At 57.4% G+C, this 16,762-nt stretch overlaps 1 protein-coding gene across 1 annotated transcript; it reads left to right on the top strand.

Annotated features, from left to right (window-relative positions):
* The first annotated feature begins 2,488 nt into the window (after positions 1-2,488).
* Positions 2,489-16,362, top strand: LOC123375389 (SLIT and NTRK-like protein 6). Its single transcript, XM_045026219.1, has 3 exons — positions 2,489-2,506; positions 4,609-4,757; positions 14,887-16,362. The coding sequence occupies exons 2-3, from the start codon at positions 4,739-4,741 to the stop codon at positions 16,143-16,145; spliced, it is 1,278 nt and encodes a 425-aa protein (XP_044882154.1). The 5' UTR covers positions 2,489-2,506; positions 4,609-4,738; the 3' UTR covers positions 16,146-16,362.
* The last annotated feature ends 400 nt before the right edge of the window (positions 16,363-16,762 follow it).

The raw sequence follows: 16,762 nt of genomic DNA, 5'->3' as shown, positions 1-16,762 counted from the left end.
GAGGCAGGGACCAGCTTTTATTTTAGAGTCAGGGGAGATCAAGAAAACAGGAAAGGTGACGTGTCCGTGAGAGCAAGGGAGCGGGTAAGGGGGGGGTGCACCTCCTTGGCATGTCTGGGATCCACCCACAGCTGCACAAAGCACTACGCTGCCCGCACCTGGTGCATGCAGAATGGCAGCCGGGGCCATCACCAGGGAGACAGGATGTGGTTTCAGCCACTCTGAGCCCCCCGCCAGGCGCCTGATTTCCATGGGGAGGACACAGGGCATTCCAGACCAGGGCTGAGGTTTTCAGGAGGGAGTGCCCCTGTCCCAGTGCCCGGCTCTCATGGAGAGAGCAGCCCAGGAACCCCTCTGGGTGGGAGGGCAGCCTACAGAATGAGGGTAGTACCCTGACTCAGGCAGCGCTTTTCATTCCCGGAGCTCTGCATCCCTTGCAAAGCTGGGGCAGGATCACTATCGCCCTTGTACAGCTGGGGTGTGAGTTCTCCTGGGCCACCCAGCGACAGAGCTGGGAATGGCCGATCAGGTAGAGTAGAGGGGTGGGCATCACCCCTGGATACAGCATCAGCGAGGCCATTACTGGCTGCTGCGTCCAGCTCTGGTGTCCGCACTCCAGGAAGGATGGTAACCAGTTGGAGAGGGGTCAGGAAAGAGCTACAAGGACACTCTGAGTCTGGAAAACCTGCCTTCCAAGGGGGTCTGAAGAAACTCAATCTAATCCCCAAAAAAATCAAGCGGGGACTTGCTCATGATCTACAAGTACCTCAGAGGGGAGGCGATTTCCGAGACAGCCAAGGGCTCTTTAACCTCACAGGAAAAGGCAGAACGAGATCCAGTGGCTGGAAGCTGAAGCTAGGCAAATTCAGACTAGAAATAAGGCCTGATTTCTAACAGTGATGGTAATTAACCATCAGAACAGCTGACCTAGGGGTGGGGAGGAGTCTCTGTCATTTTAATTCTTTAAATCAGGCCCAGATATTGTTCGAAAAGAGCCGCGATAGCTCAGCCACACGTCGCTCGATGCAGGGATCGCCGGGCGAGGCTCTAAGCTCTGTGTTGTCAAGGAGGTCAGACGGGATGATCCGAATGGTCCCTTCTGGCCTTAAACTCTAGGAATACCCAGGATCTGGAGTCCCAGCCAGGCTCTAACCACTCGGCCGCATTTGCAGGGCTGTGAGGAAGGCCTCTCTGCTTCCAGCACTGAGTATTGCATAGCAAAAGCTGTCCATCGGCAGCCCTTGTCTGGTGCCCTTCTCCATAATATCGGAGCCCCCGGGAGGGAGGGCAGGGCTATGACCTCGTTGTACAGATGGAGAACAGAGACTGAGGGCTTGGCTACACTTACAAATTTGCAGCGCTGCAGCAGGGTGTGAAAACACACCCTCTGCAGCGCTGCAAATTGCGGCGCTACAAAGCGCCAGTGTAGTCAAAGCCCCAGCGCTGGGAGCCGCGCTCCCAGCACTGTCCGTTATTCCCCACAGGGTGGTGGAGTACGGACAGCGCTGGGAGAGCTCTCCCAGCGCTGGCACTTTGACTACACTTAGCGCTTCAAAGCACTGCCACGGCAGCGCTTTGAAATGCAAGTGTAGCCAAAGCCTAAGGGACATCCCCTGGGTCACACAGGGAGACTGTAGCAGAGCAGAGACTTGAAACCAGGTTTCCTACACTAGTGCTCTACCTAATGCACCACCCTTCCTCTCTGACCCTCTTCCTGTAACCTTCAAATGCCTGTTCCCTGCATCACACCCAATAAGGAACTGGGGCTGTTTCTGTTTCACCCGCCCTGAAATCCCCAGTCAAGAGAACGCTCGCTCGGCCTTTGGTTGCTATGGAGTTTGTTTTGTTTGCTGCCTGCTGCAGACAGAACCCGGCTGCCTTTTCGCAAGGCCTGTTGCTCATCTGCTACCATCAGCTCTTGCTGCTGACCCACCTGAGCTCACGAGGCGATAGAGCGGATGTGTCGGCAGTGTCTCGTGGGGACAGTCACGGGGTCATTCAGGCAACGGGAAGAGAAATAACACTGGACAGGCAGGTGGGGTCTAGTTACAGTAATGAAACCCAGTCACTTTTCAAACATGAGTTAAAAGCTGTTTCAAGACCAGGATCTCTCTGCCAATATCTGCAGCTTGACAACCACATTTTCCTGTTTTTTAAAGGTGTTTTTCTCTCCCTGGCTGCTGTGAAACAGAACCATGCAGACAAGACGGGAAACTGACAAACCACCTGCCTCTGCAAAGGAAACCGTGAAACTGATTAGACCCAACATGTAGCCAGTGCACAAAGCTAACGCACTGGAGAACTGAGAGATTCTGCCCCCCTTCCCCAACCTCTTTCAGTTATAGTGATCTTAGCTGTCACTTGTAACAGCAGTAAGGGGGAAGCCATGGGCCATGGCCCCACTGCGATAGGTGGTGCACACACAGAACAAAATCTCCAGGCACTGCACCTTTTTAAGGGTTACATTCCTTTAATCGTAAAAAGCTCAAAAGACGAACAAACCAGTGTAAGTGCTAAATACTATTACACTTGCAGGGGTACCTCACATACGTCAAATAAATAAACCCTTTAAAATATTGGCCCTCTAGCTACTTTTGTCTTAAATGATGAGCCATAACAACCTCTTAGCACAGTTTATTCCAGGCATGTACTGTGATCTCTGGAATGCTTATAGGTGCTTAGGAGGCAGAGCTCTTGGAGAAAAGGCCGCAGGAGCATTCAGCTCACACCAAGCCTCCTCAGGCTTCTGGAAACATTTAGCTTGCACTGAGCCTGCTCAGACACAGATCTCATGCTAGACCGGGTCTCCACTTAAAGTTTTGCCGGCATGCAGTGCTGGTTGGGTACCATTGTTTTTATGACGTAGCTGGGCTGGCAAAAGCCCTCGTGTAGATGCAGGTATATTGGCAAAAAACCGCTTTTGTCTGATTTCAAACTGGGATGAGCTGTGCCGACAAAAGCTCCTTTTTGCTGGTATAACTGTGTCTACACTAGCAGGATTTGGAAGGTGCAGACAAGGCCTGTGAGTACAGTCAGACCCACACCAGTATTATACGGGCTCCATCACACACTCACTCCCCTGCTAGTCAACTGAGGTCTGATTCCCTCCAGTCTTGCACAGTCACTTACATATGTGCAAAGTGGGTGTCAAACGCTCCTGGTTTGATGCACAAGCTTTGCACAGGTTTAAAGGATGGTTTAAAGGTTCAGGACGCTGGGGCACCCTGAGCCTCGGTTTACCTAGCTGTACAGTCATTTTTATCTGCCTCCACCCAGAGTCATGGTGGGAATCAACATTTTATTACTTGCTGGAGCAAGGATTTATTCGTTATTACGTAGTAATAATCTTCCTTATTGTTCTGCTTTGTTTCCTCAACCTGGGGTGCTTTTACCTCTCCAGTTCCAAGTGCCCCTGGGCTTTTGCTTGTACTGGGAAAAAGCACAGTCACAATAGACACAACGGGAGGGAAGAATCTTTGATCTATTTGGCCCCGATCCTGCAAGTGTTTACATTCACATTTAACTTTCCCCACAGGAGTTAGGCCCAGATCCTCACAAGGATTTAGATGCCTAACTCTCTTCGCTCAGCACCGAAATACCACTGAGGCCTTAGTCCCACTGAACTCAACAGAAATACTCGTGTGCACCAAGTTAAGCAAGTGGGTGTTTGCAGTATCAGGGCCACAGACAGAAGGACACCCCTTGGGTCAGCAGCCAGTCAGATCCCGCCCCCCCTGCATTTCCCAGAACCAGGAATGGAGGGAACTAGAGATGGAGAAACTCCCCTCAGAGCTCCTCCTGGCCCTACAGCGCAATTCCAAGTGCTCTGTCCAGCTGGTCTATCCCAAGTGATGGGGGCCCAGCCAGGCCCTCCCCCAGGGCCGCGACTGCCACACCCCAGAGCCCAGCGTAAGTTCCCCTGCTCAGTTCCCCTCTCCCCCATTGTTCCTAGTTACGGCCCTTTGCACAGGAGCACCAGTGTACACAGAGATGGCAGCAGTTCCCCAGGGTTTAATTAGCCTCCCCAGAGCAGATTCTCTCCAGGGCTCCGGTTTTTTACACACACACCCCTCAGTCACGGAGTTGTGCACGTTGCCTGGGCTGGTGTCCCCAGGCTCTGGGTGGGTTCCCACTGAAGGTGAAATAGACCCACAGAGACACACACAGCTGCTTCCCACCACCCACAGGGGGTGGGGGACTTCAGCCAGGTGCCTAGCAGGGCCGGGGTGCTGGAGGGAGAGAGGCTGGAGAGTTGGGGGGCTAGAGGCTGAAGCTGAGGAATTCCGGCGGAGGTTGGGGGCTGGGAGAGGAGAATGCTGGGGGCTGGGAAGAAAGAAGGTGCAGGATATCGGGGGGACTGAAAAAGGAGGGTGGTGGGGCTGTGGATTAGGGACGGGGCTGGATATTGAGGGGCTGGGGAATCAGAGGAAGAGTGCATACGGGGGGGGCTGGAAAAGGGGGTGCTGGGGAATGAGGGGTGGATATGGGGAGGCTGGATGGGAGAAGGGGAGTGCGGGGGGAGGCGGGGAAGGGGTCCAGGGGACTAGCTCTGGGGCACCGGCCCGGGAAATCCCGGAGGGCGGGGAGTTACTTGCCTCTGTTCCGCAGGCGGCCCGAGCCCAGGCGGAGCCACACCCCGGGAGGGCCGGCCCGACCCGAGCGAGCGCGGAGCGCAGCCCGGCATGGACACCTGAGACGGGGCCCCGCCGCTCGGCTCCCGGAGAGCCCCCGCGGGAGGATGGGACCCGCCGCGGGAGGTGAGTGAGGGCCGCCCGGGGGCTCTGTCCCGGGACCGGGGTCCGCCTCCCTCCAGCCCCTCTGCGCCGCCCGCCCCATCGCCCCGGCTGCCCGGGGACTGCGCGCCCCCCTGGGCTCCGCGGGCGCGGAGCGGACTGACCCGGCCCTGGCCCTGGCCCGCTGCCGGGGAGCGGGTGCGCTCGGGCTTGGCTGGGTCCGTGATCCGGGCTTGCCAGGGACAGGGGCCTGCGCGTTCCCTGGGCTCCATTCACAGGGGCCGCCTGGTCCCTCCAGCAGTCCGGCGCGGAGCCCCCTCTCCCCCGTGCCACCCTGGCCGGGACTCCGCTCCCCCGGCCAAAGCCGGGCACCAGCTGCCTTCTCAGCGCGGCCCTGCCTGGGGAGCTTGGGCTGGTGACTCAATAGGGGGCGCTCGTCCTCCGGGGTCCATACCGGCTTCAGGGTCCCAGTCTAGCCGGGGGCTGGGGGGGTATTTTGCTGCTAGGGAGGAGATGGGAAAAAATCCTTCCTGATCATCAGCAGGGTTTAATTTGTGCCAAGGCCTGGCAGGTCAGAGCCCCGGCACCTCCGGGCCTGGCGGTTCAGAGCCCTGGCACCGCTGGGCCTGGCGGTTCAGAGCCCGGCACCTCCGGGCCTGCCACATGAGTTATGAAAATAAAAAAATGGCTTGAGCCCCAGCACCTCTTTCATTACAAGTTAAGCACCATTCCCACTTCTGCCGCTGACTCATTTTGTAACTTTGAGCGAGTCTCCGTAACTGTTAATTTCCTACGTCACAGGCGGATTTGAAGCTACATTCGGGAATGTTTGTAAAGTGCCTTGAGACCCTTGGGTGGAAGGTGCTGGTGATGTGCAAAGTGCATCCTTGCTGAAAAGGGATGTAGGACTTTGGGGCTGCAAGAACGTAGCCGTCAGAGGCCAAGATTTTCAAAAGTGGCTAGTGATTTTGGGGGCCCAACCTGAAACACTTCAGGGGGCCTATTTAGAGTGACCAGACAGCAAATGTCAAAAATCGGGACAGGGGATGGGAGGGTAATAGGAGCCTATATAAGAAAAAGACCCAAAAATCAGGACTGTCCTTATAAAATCCGGACATCTGGTCACCCTAGGCCTATTTCTCAGGAAGTGCTGAGCACCCCCTTGTGAAAAACTGGCCTCTTCAAAAGAAATTGCAAGTTTGGCTGCCCAAATCACTAGTCCAGCAGTTCCCAAAGTGTGCCACCAGCAGATGGGGTGGCGGTGACCCCTCATGTATGTAGGATGCCATTTTGTGACCTCGCACGCACCATCCATGTGAGACCACAGTGCACGGAGGAGACCATTCTGCTCTACAAAATGGCGCCCTCCGTGCTGTCTGGGGTCTTGGGAGGAAATAATGAATTACAACAGGGTCGTGCTGGTAAAAAGTCTGGGCTGGCCTTACGGGTGGGTGACTGCCCAGGGCACTGTGGTCAAGAGGCAAGAAATAGGGCAGGCCTGGGGACCAAGGCCGCAGAAAGAAGCTCGGGGCAATGTGCGGGGAAGGCAGCAGAGCCTGGGGGTGATGGGGACCCCAGGGAGCCAGCAGGGGCCGGGGAGCCGGAGAGCCAGGGGCACCATTTCCCCTAAGGCCGGCTCTGAACCCCTGGCCTGGTCACTGCTGAAAATCTTGCCCAGTGTCTGTGAAATCTGACTCCAACCGGGTGACAGCCTTAATGATTTTTCATATATACCCATGCACGAGTCGGGCAAACGCTGCTCTCAGTTACTCTGGTGCAAACCCAGGATCCGTGTATTCTCTAGAGCCCTTGTGACAATGGCTGTGCGTCTGGGCGGGGAGGGGATGCAGTGAAAAGTGCTTTCCTCAGCTCAGAGACCAGGCCCCCCGGGATCCGAGAGAGGAGCAGCAGCGCAGCATGCTGTAACCAGCCAAGGGGAACGGGCTGCGGAAGGGGCCAGTTCTGCAGTTGCACATAGCGAGTGGGAGTTCCAGTTGGTGCTTCAGAGGCAGGAGGGAAGGTACCATGAGCTGGCTCCACTCCCCCTGCTCTGGCCATGCTGGCTGGCTGTGTCGGGGAGCGGTGGCACACAGCCCCATACGGGGCCTACAGAGCCAGAAGGGACCGTGAACAGAGCAGGAGTTGTGCTGATCACCATGAGCTGGGGTCCAGCTGCACTCGGGTTGGATACCCCGTTGCTGCTGCACTCTTCCCTGCTGTGTCAGCGAGCTGCTTGTAGCTGCTGCCATCCACGACCCTGCTGGGTGTGTGTGCCACTCTGTGCCACGCATAGGGGGAAGAGTTGAATTGGCAGGGGTGTCACTGGGCTCTAGCAGAGGGGACAGCACTTCCAGGCTTCTCATGGGCAGGGCTCAGAGAGGAACCAGAACTAGGTGTGGGGACTCGGTGAAAGCTGCTGAGCAGGCTGAGCTGCTGCTTGGCATCACAGAAGATTGGGTGAGGGCTGCCCAGATGGTCTGACCAGATCCTCAGTAACAAGCACCTTTCGCCCGTCCATTTCCCTGCGGTATCCGGTTCGTTCTAAAGCCTTCCTTCAGGAGGTCTGCTTTGTATCACCAGTGGAACGAGTTTGGAGGCCTCAGCTGAGCGATTCATGGGGGGAAACAGCTCCCCCGCCGTGTAACACAGTCTCCCTTGAGTGAATTGGGGATGGGGGGATGTGAGTTAAGGCTGAAGTTTGTTGGCGGTAACTGCTTGGAAAGCTGCAGCGGCAGCCTTGCCATTTGTTTGGGACAGTCACAGAAAACCAATGTTTCTAGGCGGGGCCGGTGCGCAGTTGGCATCCCAGGGGCCAGGCTTGGATCTGTCGGCTGAGTGGGGTGACCAGTCCACTGCCGGCACAGTGTCCCGTTCAGGTGATCAAAGCCAGTGCTTGGCCCTGGGCCGTTGCCAGGGGACAGGCCTCGCCAAAGCACAACAGTGTCACTATAGCAAACAGAAAGGGACCTGCCTCGTGGCTGAGAGGGATTCCAGCGCTGCCGCTGGCTCTCCCCTCCCGGGAAAGCTCCTCGCCTTGAAAAGCTGCTAACAGGCCGCCCAGGGCCCCCCGTTTCCTGGGAGAGCCTCAGTTTTGACAGATTTGTACCACAGCCTGCTAGATCCAGCCCAGAGAGGAAGAGAGCAGCGCTGGGCCATGGGGCCTGGTTCTCTTATGGGGCAGGACAGGGCAGGGAAACACACCAGGAAGGCAGCTCAGGGGCCCCTTTCAGAGCCCATCCCCACAGCTGCTTTCAGTGTGAATTTCCTGCCGGTGAAAGCGGCTCCGCTGGCAGCCCGGGGCTCTCGGTGTATCCATGGCCAGGTACAGCCAGGGCATCGGCAGTGGGCTCCCGCCAGCCGCGACAGCGTCGGTCGCTCTCCTTGGCCTTTTGCTGGGGCTACCAGCGCGGGGTGGGGGCGTTATTGCCAATTGGCTTGTGCTGGATTGGAACAAGCCACCTAGTGGTGAAAGACCCCTGGGGCCCCCGGCCTAAGTCCCATGTCCCCCAGCCTCGGGCTCGACTGGAGTTGGAGGTGAAGGTCTCTGCATCCCATCCTGGTCCCCTGAGCCATCCACCCGCCCAGGCACACACACAAACGCACACCCCTCGTGCACACTGCCTCTTAATTAGCAGAGGGAAAAGTTGCTGAGTAACACACGGTCCCTTGTGAGACCCCCTCACAAGAGTCCTTCCCACAGCTGGGACCAAAGCCCCGTTTTCCCACGTCGAACGACCGAGCACTCGCCACCCCGGCTTCCAGAACGGGCCTGCTCAGGGTTTCAGCCATAAGAGGTTCTTGGTTAAAAACCAGGCCTGGCCTTTAAGGAGAGCAGGGCGGGGAGGTAAAGCCGACTCATGAGCAGTGGCCAGGAAGGGCCCAGGGAGTGTCTGGCTGAGCAGCAGTTCCGCTGGGGATGGTGTGGCTGATAAGCAGAGATTGTTCATTGTTCCACCCCTGCTCAGACCAGCTGACGGTAACCGGAACACGGGCCAAAGTGCTGCCGTTTCCTGCCCCGCACAATGGCAGGGAACGGAGCCCGGGGCCCTGTAATGTCTCCAGCATACAGTATTATTCCAATGCATGGTACCGTAGCACCTAGGACTGGGACTCCATGGTGCTAGGAGCTGTACAGACGCAGAGCAAAGGGACGGCCCCTGCCCCAGAGAGCTTACAGTGTAAGACGAGAGATGTCAGGTGGGGTTGAGGTGAACAAAGGAAACACTGGCCAGTGTGACAGGCAGGGCTCCCTGCACACCAGCGAATTAGCTGTCGTCCGGAGGCATCATGGCAATGGTGAGCTGGGAGGGATCTAAAGGGGGAGAATGAGTTTGTTTTGCAGATGTTCCCAGGGAGCTCCTCCTAAGCACGGGGTCGGGGGCTGCCTGGGGGAAATCCCAGGTCCTCATTTGAACGCTAGCTTGTATGGGCTGGAGACACAGGCCGGGGTGTGTAGCAGAGACATTCTGTGTGGACCTGCCGTCATCCCTCCGCCTGTTGTGCCTTGGGGCTGCCAGGGTCTCTGAGCCTTGCCCATAGGCGCCGACTTATATGGGGCTCTGGGGCTTTAGCCCCAGGAATAAATCCCAAGCAGGGGCTCTGCCCCACCAATGTTTTTTCTCCCCTGCTTGGAGCGCCCCCCCGCCACCACCGCCGCCAGGGCTGGAGAGCTTCCCCCCTCCCCTCCCCGCCCGGCCCCAGAGAGCTTAACTGCCTGAACGCAGGCAGCTGCGTCTGCGTGTCTCAGTCTCCTCCTTGCCGCTCAGCTGCCTAGCATAACAGCAACAGCAGTCAGCAGTGAGTGCAAGCTGCTGCTGACTGTTGCTGACTGTACCGTCTCCGAGTGGAGGGGGAGGGGGGCCCGCCGTGCTGGTGGCAGCCCTCTCCTCTGCCCCACCCCGGAGGCTGGAGGCTTAAACGCAGGCATGTCTCTCTCCCTTGCCTTGCCTGTTGCCTCTGCTGCTGCCGGCTGCTGTTGCTTGCTGGAGCACCGGCCGGGGGAGGGGAGGGGGCTGTGCCATGTTTGGCATCCCTCCCCTCCCCCTACCTGGAGGAGATGCAAAGGGCACTTCCGGCCAGGACTCAGAGACTGGCCTCACCCACCTGAGCAGGTCCTGGGCTTCCGTGAGTGTTTGACCCTATGATTCCCCCCCAACCCCCACTCCTGCCCAACGCTGGGGAAGGGGCAGCCCCATGCCATCCCCTCCCACCGTCCCCCCCCCCCCCCCACTGAAGCTACGGTGAGGAGCTGCAGGCTGCAGCAGGGGTCAGGGAGGCAGGAAGCCATATGTGAAGGCAGTGCCCCTCCCCTCCAGCATTCATAGGGGGATTCATAGACCTACCTGAGCAGCTGGGGCTTGGGTGAATTTTATGACACCCTGCTCCCCTGCCCCATAGCCATCACCATGCAGACCCCACTTCTGCCCCATGCTGGGCAAGGGGCAGCCCCATCCACAGTGAAGTTATGGTGAGGGGCAGCAACATGGAAGGCCACCTGTGATGGCAACCCCCACCCTCTAGTACCCATCACAGGGGAGGTGAGTGGGCTTTCTGGACCTGAGGGGCCCTAGGAAGGAACATATGCAGTGACTGTGGTGCAGAGTGAGTGTGCTGTGGGGGGCAGGGGGGAGAGGAGGGGTCCCTCCCCTGGAGCTTGCTGCTGCCAGTGGTGGTGATGGGGAGTCCTCTCTGGCCCTAGCCCTGGGGCAGCCTGTCTGCACCCCAAGTTCCTCATCCTCAGCCCTGCCTCACCCCAAAGCCTGCACCCCCAGCACCGAGCACACTCCTGCACTGTGAACCCCTCATCCCCAGCCCCACCCCAGAACCCTCACCTGAGGGGAAAAACGTGCAACTTAAATTTGGTGGTCAGTTTGGAGTATCATTGTATTTAGCACAATATTTGATTATTTTACACCCTTCAAAGTATGTAACTGGTCGTATGCAGGTGTTTTCTCTGAATACTGTCTGTGTGCCTCAGTTTCCCCAATGCATTTCTTAAGGCTCTAGATGGTGGGATAAGGGGGTGTGATTGTTGTAAAGCCCTAGAGGGCCAGTGTGATGCTGTCTGCACAGAGAATGGCTGACACCCTGTCTCCAGGCAACTGATGGCCTGGGCCACTCTCCTGCAAGGTGCCAACTGAAGGTGTTGGAGAACAAAGAGATCAGGTGGCCTCCTAATGCTTGGAAAAGAGACAAAGGCCAGAGGAGGGAGTGTCAGTGCCTGTGCAGACTTCTGGGAAGCGCATGGTGTGGAAGGGGATGCTGGGATGCTTTGGAACAACTCCATACAAAGCCAGTCAGGACTCTGGGGGAGCCTCCTCTCTGAGCATACTGTCTCCAGGGCAAGAAGCTTACACCTTCCTGGGTCTGACCTCGGAGCATTCAGCATGCCCTTCCACACTGTGCACTTTCCGCAGCGAGTCTGCCCAGGCAGGTCCTGGGGCAACCAGAGGTCCCTGCACCCCAACTCCGCAGTCAGATGTGACTCTCAGCCAGACAGTAAAACAGAAGGTTTATTAGATGACAGGGATACAGTCTAAAACAGAGCTTGTATGTACAGAAAACAGGACCCCTCAGTCAGGTCCATCTTGGGGGGTGGGGAGCCCAGACCCAAGTTCTGGGCCTCTCCCGATTTCCCCAGCCAGCTCCAAACTGACACTCCCTCATCTGGCCTTTGTGTCTCTTCCGGACAAGGAGGCCACCTGATCTCTTTGTCCCCAACACCGTCAGTTGGCACTTTGCAGGGGAAACTGAGGCACCCACACAGTATTCAGAGAAAACATTAAGAACATTCCCACTTTGTCACAACAGGTGCAACAAAATTTAATACCGTATATTAGGTATTAATAGACAAGTGCTGCTTCTGACTTTCCACTTTTAATTGACCCTTGTAATCTTGTGGTGCTGACGCATTGTAGCTTCATTTTATATCAGTTTACAGGGTGAGAGCGTGGGGGGGGGCACCATTTTGGGCCCCACCAAAAATTATACGAACCTGCCGCCTATGGCCTTGCCATAAGGAGGCGTCATGGCAGAGAGTCAAGGGGGAGGGAATGAGAATGAGGGAGGGGCAACGGGAGAAGAGAAGCGCTGGGAGCGGACGGAGAGAAAGAAGGGGTGGAGGTGGGGGGAGAGGCAGGTGCGGAACCAGGACCGCCAGGTAGAATCACCGTCCCACCAGCCTAGGGAGTCATGGATTTGGGGGTGACGTAGTGGGGTCTCTGGTAACCCCACTGCTGAGGGCCATCCCGGTGTGGCCTGGCGGAGAGAGAGCCGGGGAGAGAGGAAACAGCGACCGTGGCTTGGGGCTCGTGTTACCTTCAGCACCGCGGCTGTGGCGGGTCTTTGTCTGCAGCCCTCGGACTGACACCCTGGCCCCAGCTGTGCTGCTGGCTCCGGAGAATGAGCCGATGCGCCGCAGGTCCTGCTGCCTGGGGCTTTGATTCCCAAGCATCTCCCGCCTCGCCCTCCAGCCGTTCGGCTCCTGAGCCTTTCCTGCATCTCGGGCATTGTAAAGCATTCGGACACACTCTCCCCCAGAGCCCAGCCTGACAGCCCAGGGAACTGAAGACCTGCTTCTCCCCAGGACATGGGTAGCGACAGGAGGAGCTTTCCACACACACCCCTCTGCCAGCCAACCTCAGCCCTGACCCGAGGCTCCTGGGCACTGGACTAACACCCACCAACCTGTTCTGCCCAAGCTCCTGACCAGACACCAGGAGGTACCAATGCCCAGGTGCTGGTGTCTGGGCAGGATTGATTGGAGCTGGAGGTGAAATCCTGAGTCACCCAAGCCCCCCGAATGCTTCCTCAGTAAACGTCTGACCCTTAAATGGGGAAACAGGCCAGGGCACGGGCCTCCCTAGCCCCACAGGTCTCTGCCGGTTACTCCAGACGAGGGGACCCAAGCAGCGCCCATATAACTCCAAGCACTGCATACAGCCGCCTCCTGGGTGGCTCGAACCCACTCTCCGGCAGAGACCTGTGGGACTGACCTTTTCTTACCCTGCCACAACGCTTGCATAGCTTGTCACGCCAGTAAAGCGTCGCTGAATTGATTTGTCCTGCATAAAGCCTGGCATCTAGATTTCAACACCCCGCTACCCCCGCTGCACTGCCGTGGCCCATCAGTACAAAGTCCTGCCCACTGAGTTGGCCGTTTGTCCGTAGCAGGGCGTTCTGGGATAGTTGGGATCCTAACAGGCTGTGGGGTGGAAGAGAAGGTAGGGTCAGACCTGTCTGCAGTGTTATCGGTCCCAGGATATTGGAGATTCAAGAGGGGTGAGGTCATTTCTTTCAAGGGACCAACTGCCTGGTAAGAGGGACAAGCTTTCGAGCTTACCCTAGACTCCTTGAAACCACAGGTTTCTCTCCCAGCAGGATCTAACTCAGCCTGGCATCTTTCTGCAATTTACTGTGTGTGTGTGGATGAGCCCTTTGAGTCCATGGTCCTGTCGGAGCAGCGTAGACGCCGACGACCCCAGGCCACTGGTCCTAGGAATCTGGATCACTCATTGGCCAAGTATTGCAGGGCCATGGGTATCCAGTCAATCTCTGTGCCCTAGGGAGGGTGATTCTCACACGCTGCCTTTGTGGTTTGAACAACACACGCCCCTTTCCAGTACGAGAGCTCACATTTGCCCAGCCGTTGCCTGGGGAACTGCTCTCCTCTGGAGCAGGTGTAATCAGGGTGTTCCCCAGTGCTCCTGAGCGCAGAGCTGAGTACCTGGTGCAGGTAACTCTTCGCAGAGCAGCAGGATCTGGCCAGGTCAGAGGCAAGGCTCCTACCCATGTTTGTTTGCGCCAGGGCTGGGCTGCTTCAGAAACTGTATTAGACGCTTGACATCAGCTGCCTGCCAGAACCAGCCCGGGTCTCATGCTCAGTCAGAGGGAGGTCTTAGATGGCCACAGCGTGCTGGGGGCAGGTGGTTTCATTCTTGGGAAGGGGCTAAAGCAGGTGGGTGAATTTAGTTAGTAGCTGAAAAAGGAAAGTCCCTCCCAATCAGCCAGTTCCCCCTCACCTCTTCCCCCCTTTCATGCCAGATGCACCTGGGAGATGCTAGTGGGTCACAGATATTTAGGGCTCAGAAGAAGGACAGGGGGTCACCCCAACCCTTTCCTCTCCCCTGCTGCAGGATGTTTTAATGTGAGATGCTAAAGGTGGCACAATTTGGAAGATGTGACCAATAGTGTATCCCTCAAATTATCTGTAAGTAGCGATAGTGGCTAAACATGCATTGCCAATAGGGGGCGGTGTGCTGCTGGGGGGGTGCCATCTTTCCAATGACATGTACAAAGGAGGCGCTGAACATTCATTGTTGTTAAAGATCCCACGGCACATTTCAGAAAAGCAGCAGGGTGGGTGGGCCTTTGCTAAGTTCTCATCTGGGTACCTGCACACTGTTTCCCTGTATTTCAGTTAGGATAGGAGTCTTTCTCACCTCCTAGCTTAAGTTGCTTTGCAGAATTGCTGTACGGTATGGGGTTCCACCCCAGAGACAACTACATTCCAGGGCTGGGTGAAGTGAACCTTGTACAGACCAAGTTTGGAAAGTTTTTGAAGGGAGAAACTGTTCTCCAGTAGTTAAATTGATCCATTAAATGCCAACCTGAGCCTGAGAAGGAGCCAGAATTTACCAATGTAGATTGCCAAAGAGCCACAGTAATACCTCAGCAGCCCCCCATCAGCTCCCCCTTCTTCCCTCGCCTCCCATCCACTGGCAGCCCCGCCAATCAGCACCTCCCTTTCCCTCCCCGCACCTCCCAATCAGCTGTTTTGGGGCATGCAGGAGGCTCTGGGGGGAGGAGCGAGGGCACGGCAGGCTCAGGGGAGGGGCGGGAAGGGGTGGAGTGGGGGCAGGGCCTGTGGCAGAGCCAGGGGTTGAGCAGTGAGCCCCCCCCCGGCACATTGGAAAGTTGACGCCTGTAGCTCCAGCCCCGGAGTCGGTGCCTGTACAAGGAGCCGCATATTAACTTCTGAAGAGCCGCATGTGGCTCCAGAGCACCAAGTTGGCCGCCCCGGCATTAAACGGGTCGACCTGCAGGCTTACTCGGTGATCGGTGTTTGCTGTACAAGAAATGTTATGAGTTAGTTACAGACCTCTTTGTACTCAGAAGAAATCACTAACCTGTTTTCCTCTCCTCTTTGCTGTAGGTTGCGAGCTATGGGCATTCATACTCTGGGCTTGGCTGTTGCTTGCCACGCAACTTGCTCTAGGAACTGTGGAAGAAGCCTGCAACTGCAGTACACCCATGGCCTTCTCTGAGCTTCAGGCAGCTCCAGCCCTCCGGACATGCTGCTTGAACTTCACCGGGACTGAAATTGACTCCCTGGACTGGAGCCTCTTTGGTGGAGTAACAGGCCTGAGAGAGATATACCTCTCGCACTGCGGCGTGTTGGACATTGTCAATGCATCCGCTGCGCCCGTCATGCTGGAGATCTTGCACTTGGATCACAATCAGTTGGAAAAGCTTCCAGAAAGTTTCCTAGAAGATGCCCCGCGATTGAGGGTCCTTCGTTTGGACAGCAACAAGCTTTGCAAGCTGCCCAAATCCTTCCTGAGAGCTTCCACTCAAATCCAAGAGATTAACCTTGGCTTCAATGACTTGGCCTCCCTTCCCTCCGGTGTCTTTAAGCCCTCTCTCACCAGGCTCAGCCTCACCAACAATAGCTGGGATTGCACCTGCGCCTTGTTCGGTGACCTGGAGAAGTATCCCCGAGAGCCATCCAGCGGGGCCATGCAGGGCCCTGCCGTGGTGTGCAGCACCCCAGAGCGTTACCGCAGCATGGACATCCGAGATATCCGTAAGCAGGAGCTCTGCCGGGCACAGAGCTTGACCGCCCTCTTCATCTGCCTGCCCCTGGTGGTCATTTTAGCCCTGGTCGCCTGGTGCTTTTGCAGGCAGAAGAGAAAGACGGGCTACACCCTCAGCCGCAGGCCGGAGTGCCACCTGGCCACGGTGGAGAGGAACGGTGCCAAGGGGCTGGCAGAGCCTCCCCACTACATCCAGGGTGAGCTGCCCACTGCCCCCACCGAGAGCGAGAAGAACATGCTGCTGAGGAACCAGATCCTGCTGAAGCCCTCCACCGCCCTGCTGGGGAGCAACAGGGACCTCTACGAAGAGGTGGAAATCAAGCTGGGGGCCTTGGACAATTCCTTTGTGCTGGTCAACGAAGGGAGCCTCAGCCAGGAGACGGGCCCCGAGGGGGCACCGCCGGTGGTGGCAGCAGCACAGGAGCTGGGGGGCAGCGACCCGGAAGCGGAGACGGTGAGCGTGACGGACGTGCTGAAGGACTCGGTGGACCGAGAGAAGCTCTACATGAGCCAGGCGGTGGATTATTACAACCTGGTGCCTGCCATTGAGCTGGAGGACTCCGACCACCAGGAGTACGAGAACATTGACCTGCACTGAGGCTTGGCGAGTGAGGGGTGTCCTGGGAACCTGGGGCCGTATCCTGCCCTTGCTGACACCCAGTGCGCTCCCGGGGGTGGGAGAGGGTGGGAGCTAGTGCAGGATGCAGCTGGAGGGCAGTGAATGGATAGCTTGTCACTCAAACAACCGTTGTCATGTCGATCCATTGGACTGGAGCGAGAGCAATTGTACATGAGGTATAAATGTCTGAAAATGACTTAGGCTGGCTCATTGCAGAGCGGGACGTGCTGCCTTCCGAATTCCCCCCCCCCCTTTGCCTGTCACGGTCCGGTCTTCCCACACACTCCCACCAGGCAGGAGTGTATAACACTGTCTGTCCCAAATGCGGAGCCTGAGTCTCAGCACCCCATCATAGGCTCCCTCGGCTGCCCACGACTGGCGGTCAGGGCCAGCCGTCCTTAGCAGGGCTTCGTGCTGCTCCCTGAATGCCCTGGAAAACCATCCGACCCTCTCAGGTGCGGCGCGGCTCCCCTCCTCCTGACGAGGGGGTCGGCACCATGGCGGCCGCTCCTGCCAGCCTGGGCACGCAGTGGAGGGAGCGTGTCGAGGAGCCGCAGCACCTCTTGCTCCACCGCGCGCGCACCAAGCAGGGGGCA

The sequence above is a fragment of the Mauremys mutica genome, chromosome 8, assembly GCF_020497125.1.
Source record: "Mauremys mutica isolate MM-2020 ecotype Southern chromosome 8, ASM2049712v1, whole genome shotgun sequence".
NCBI lineage: Eukaryota > Metazoa > Chordata > Testudines > Geoemydidae > Mauremys > Mauremys mutica.
This window is presented reverse-complemented; position numbering and strand designations above follow the sequence as displayed.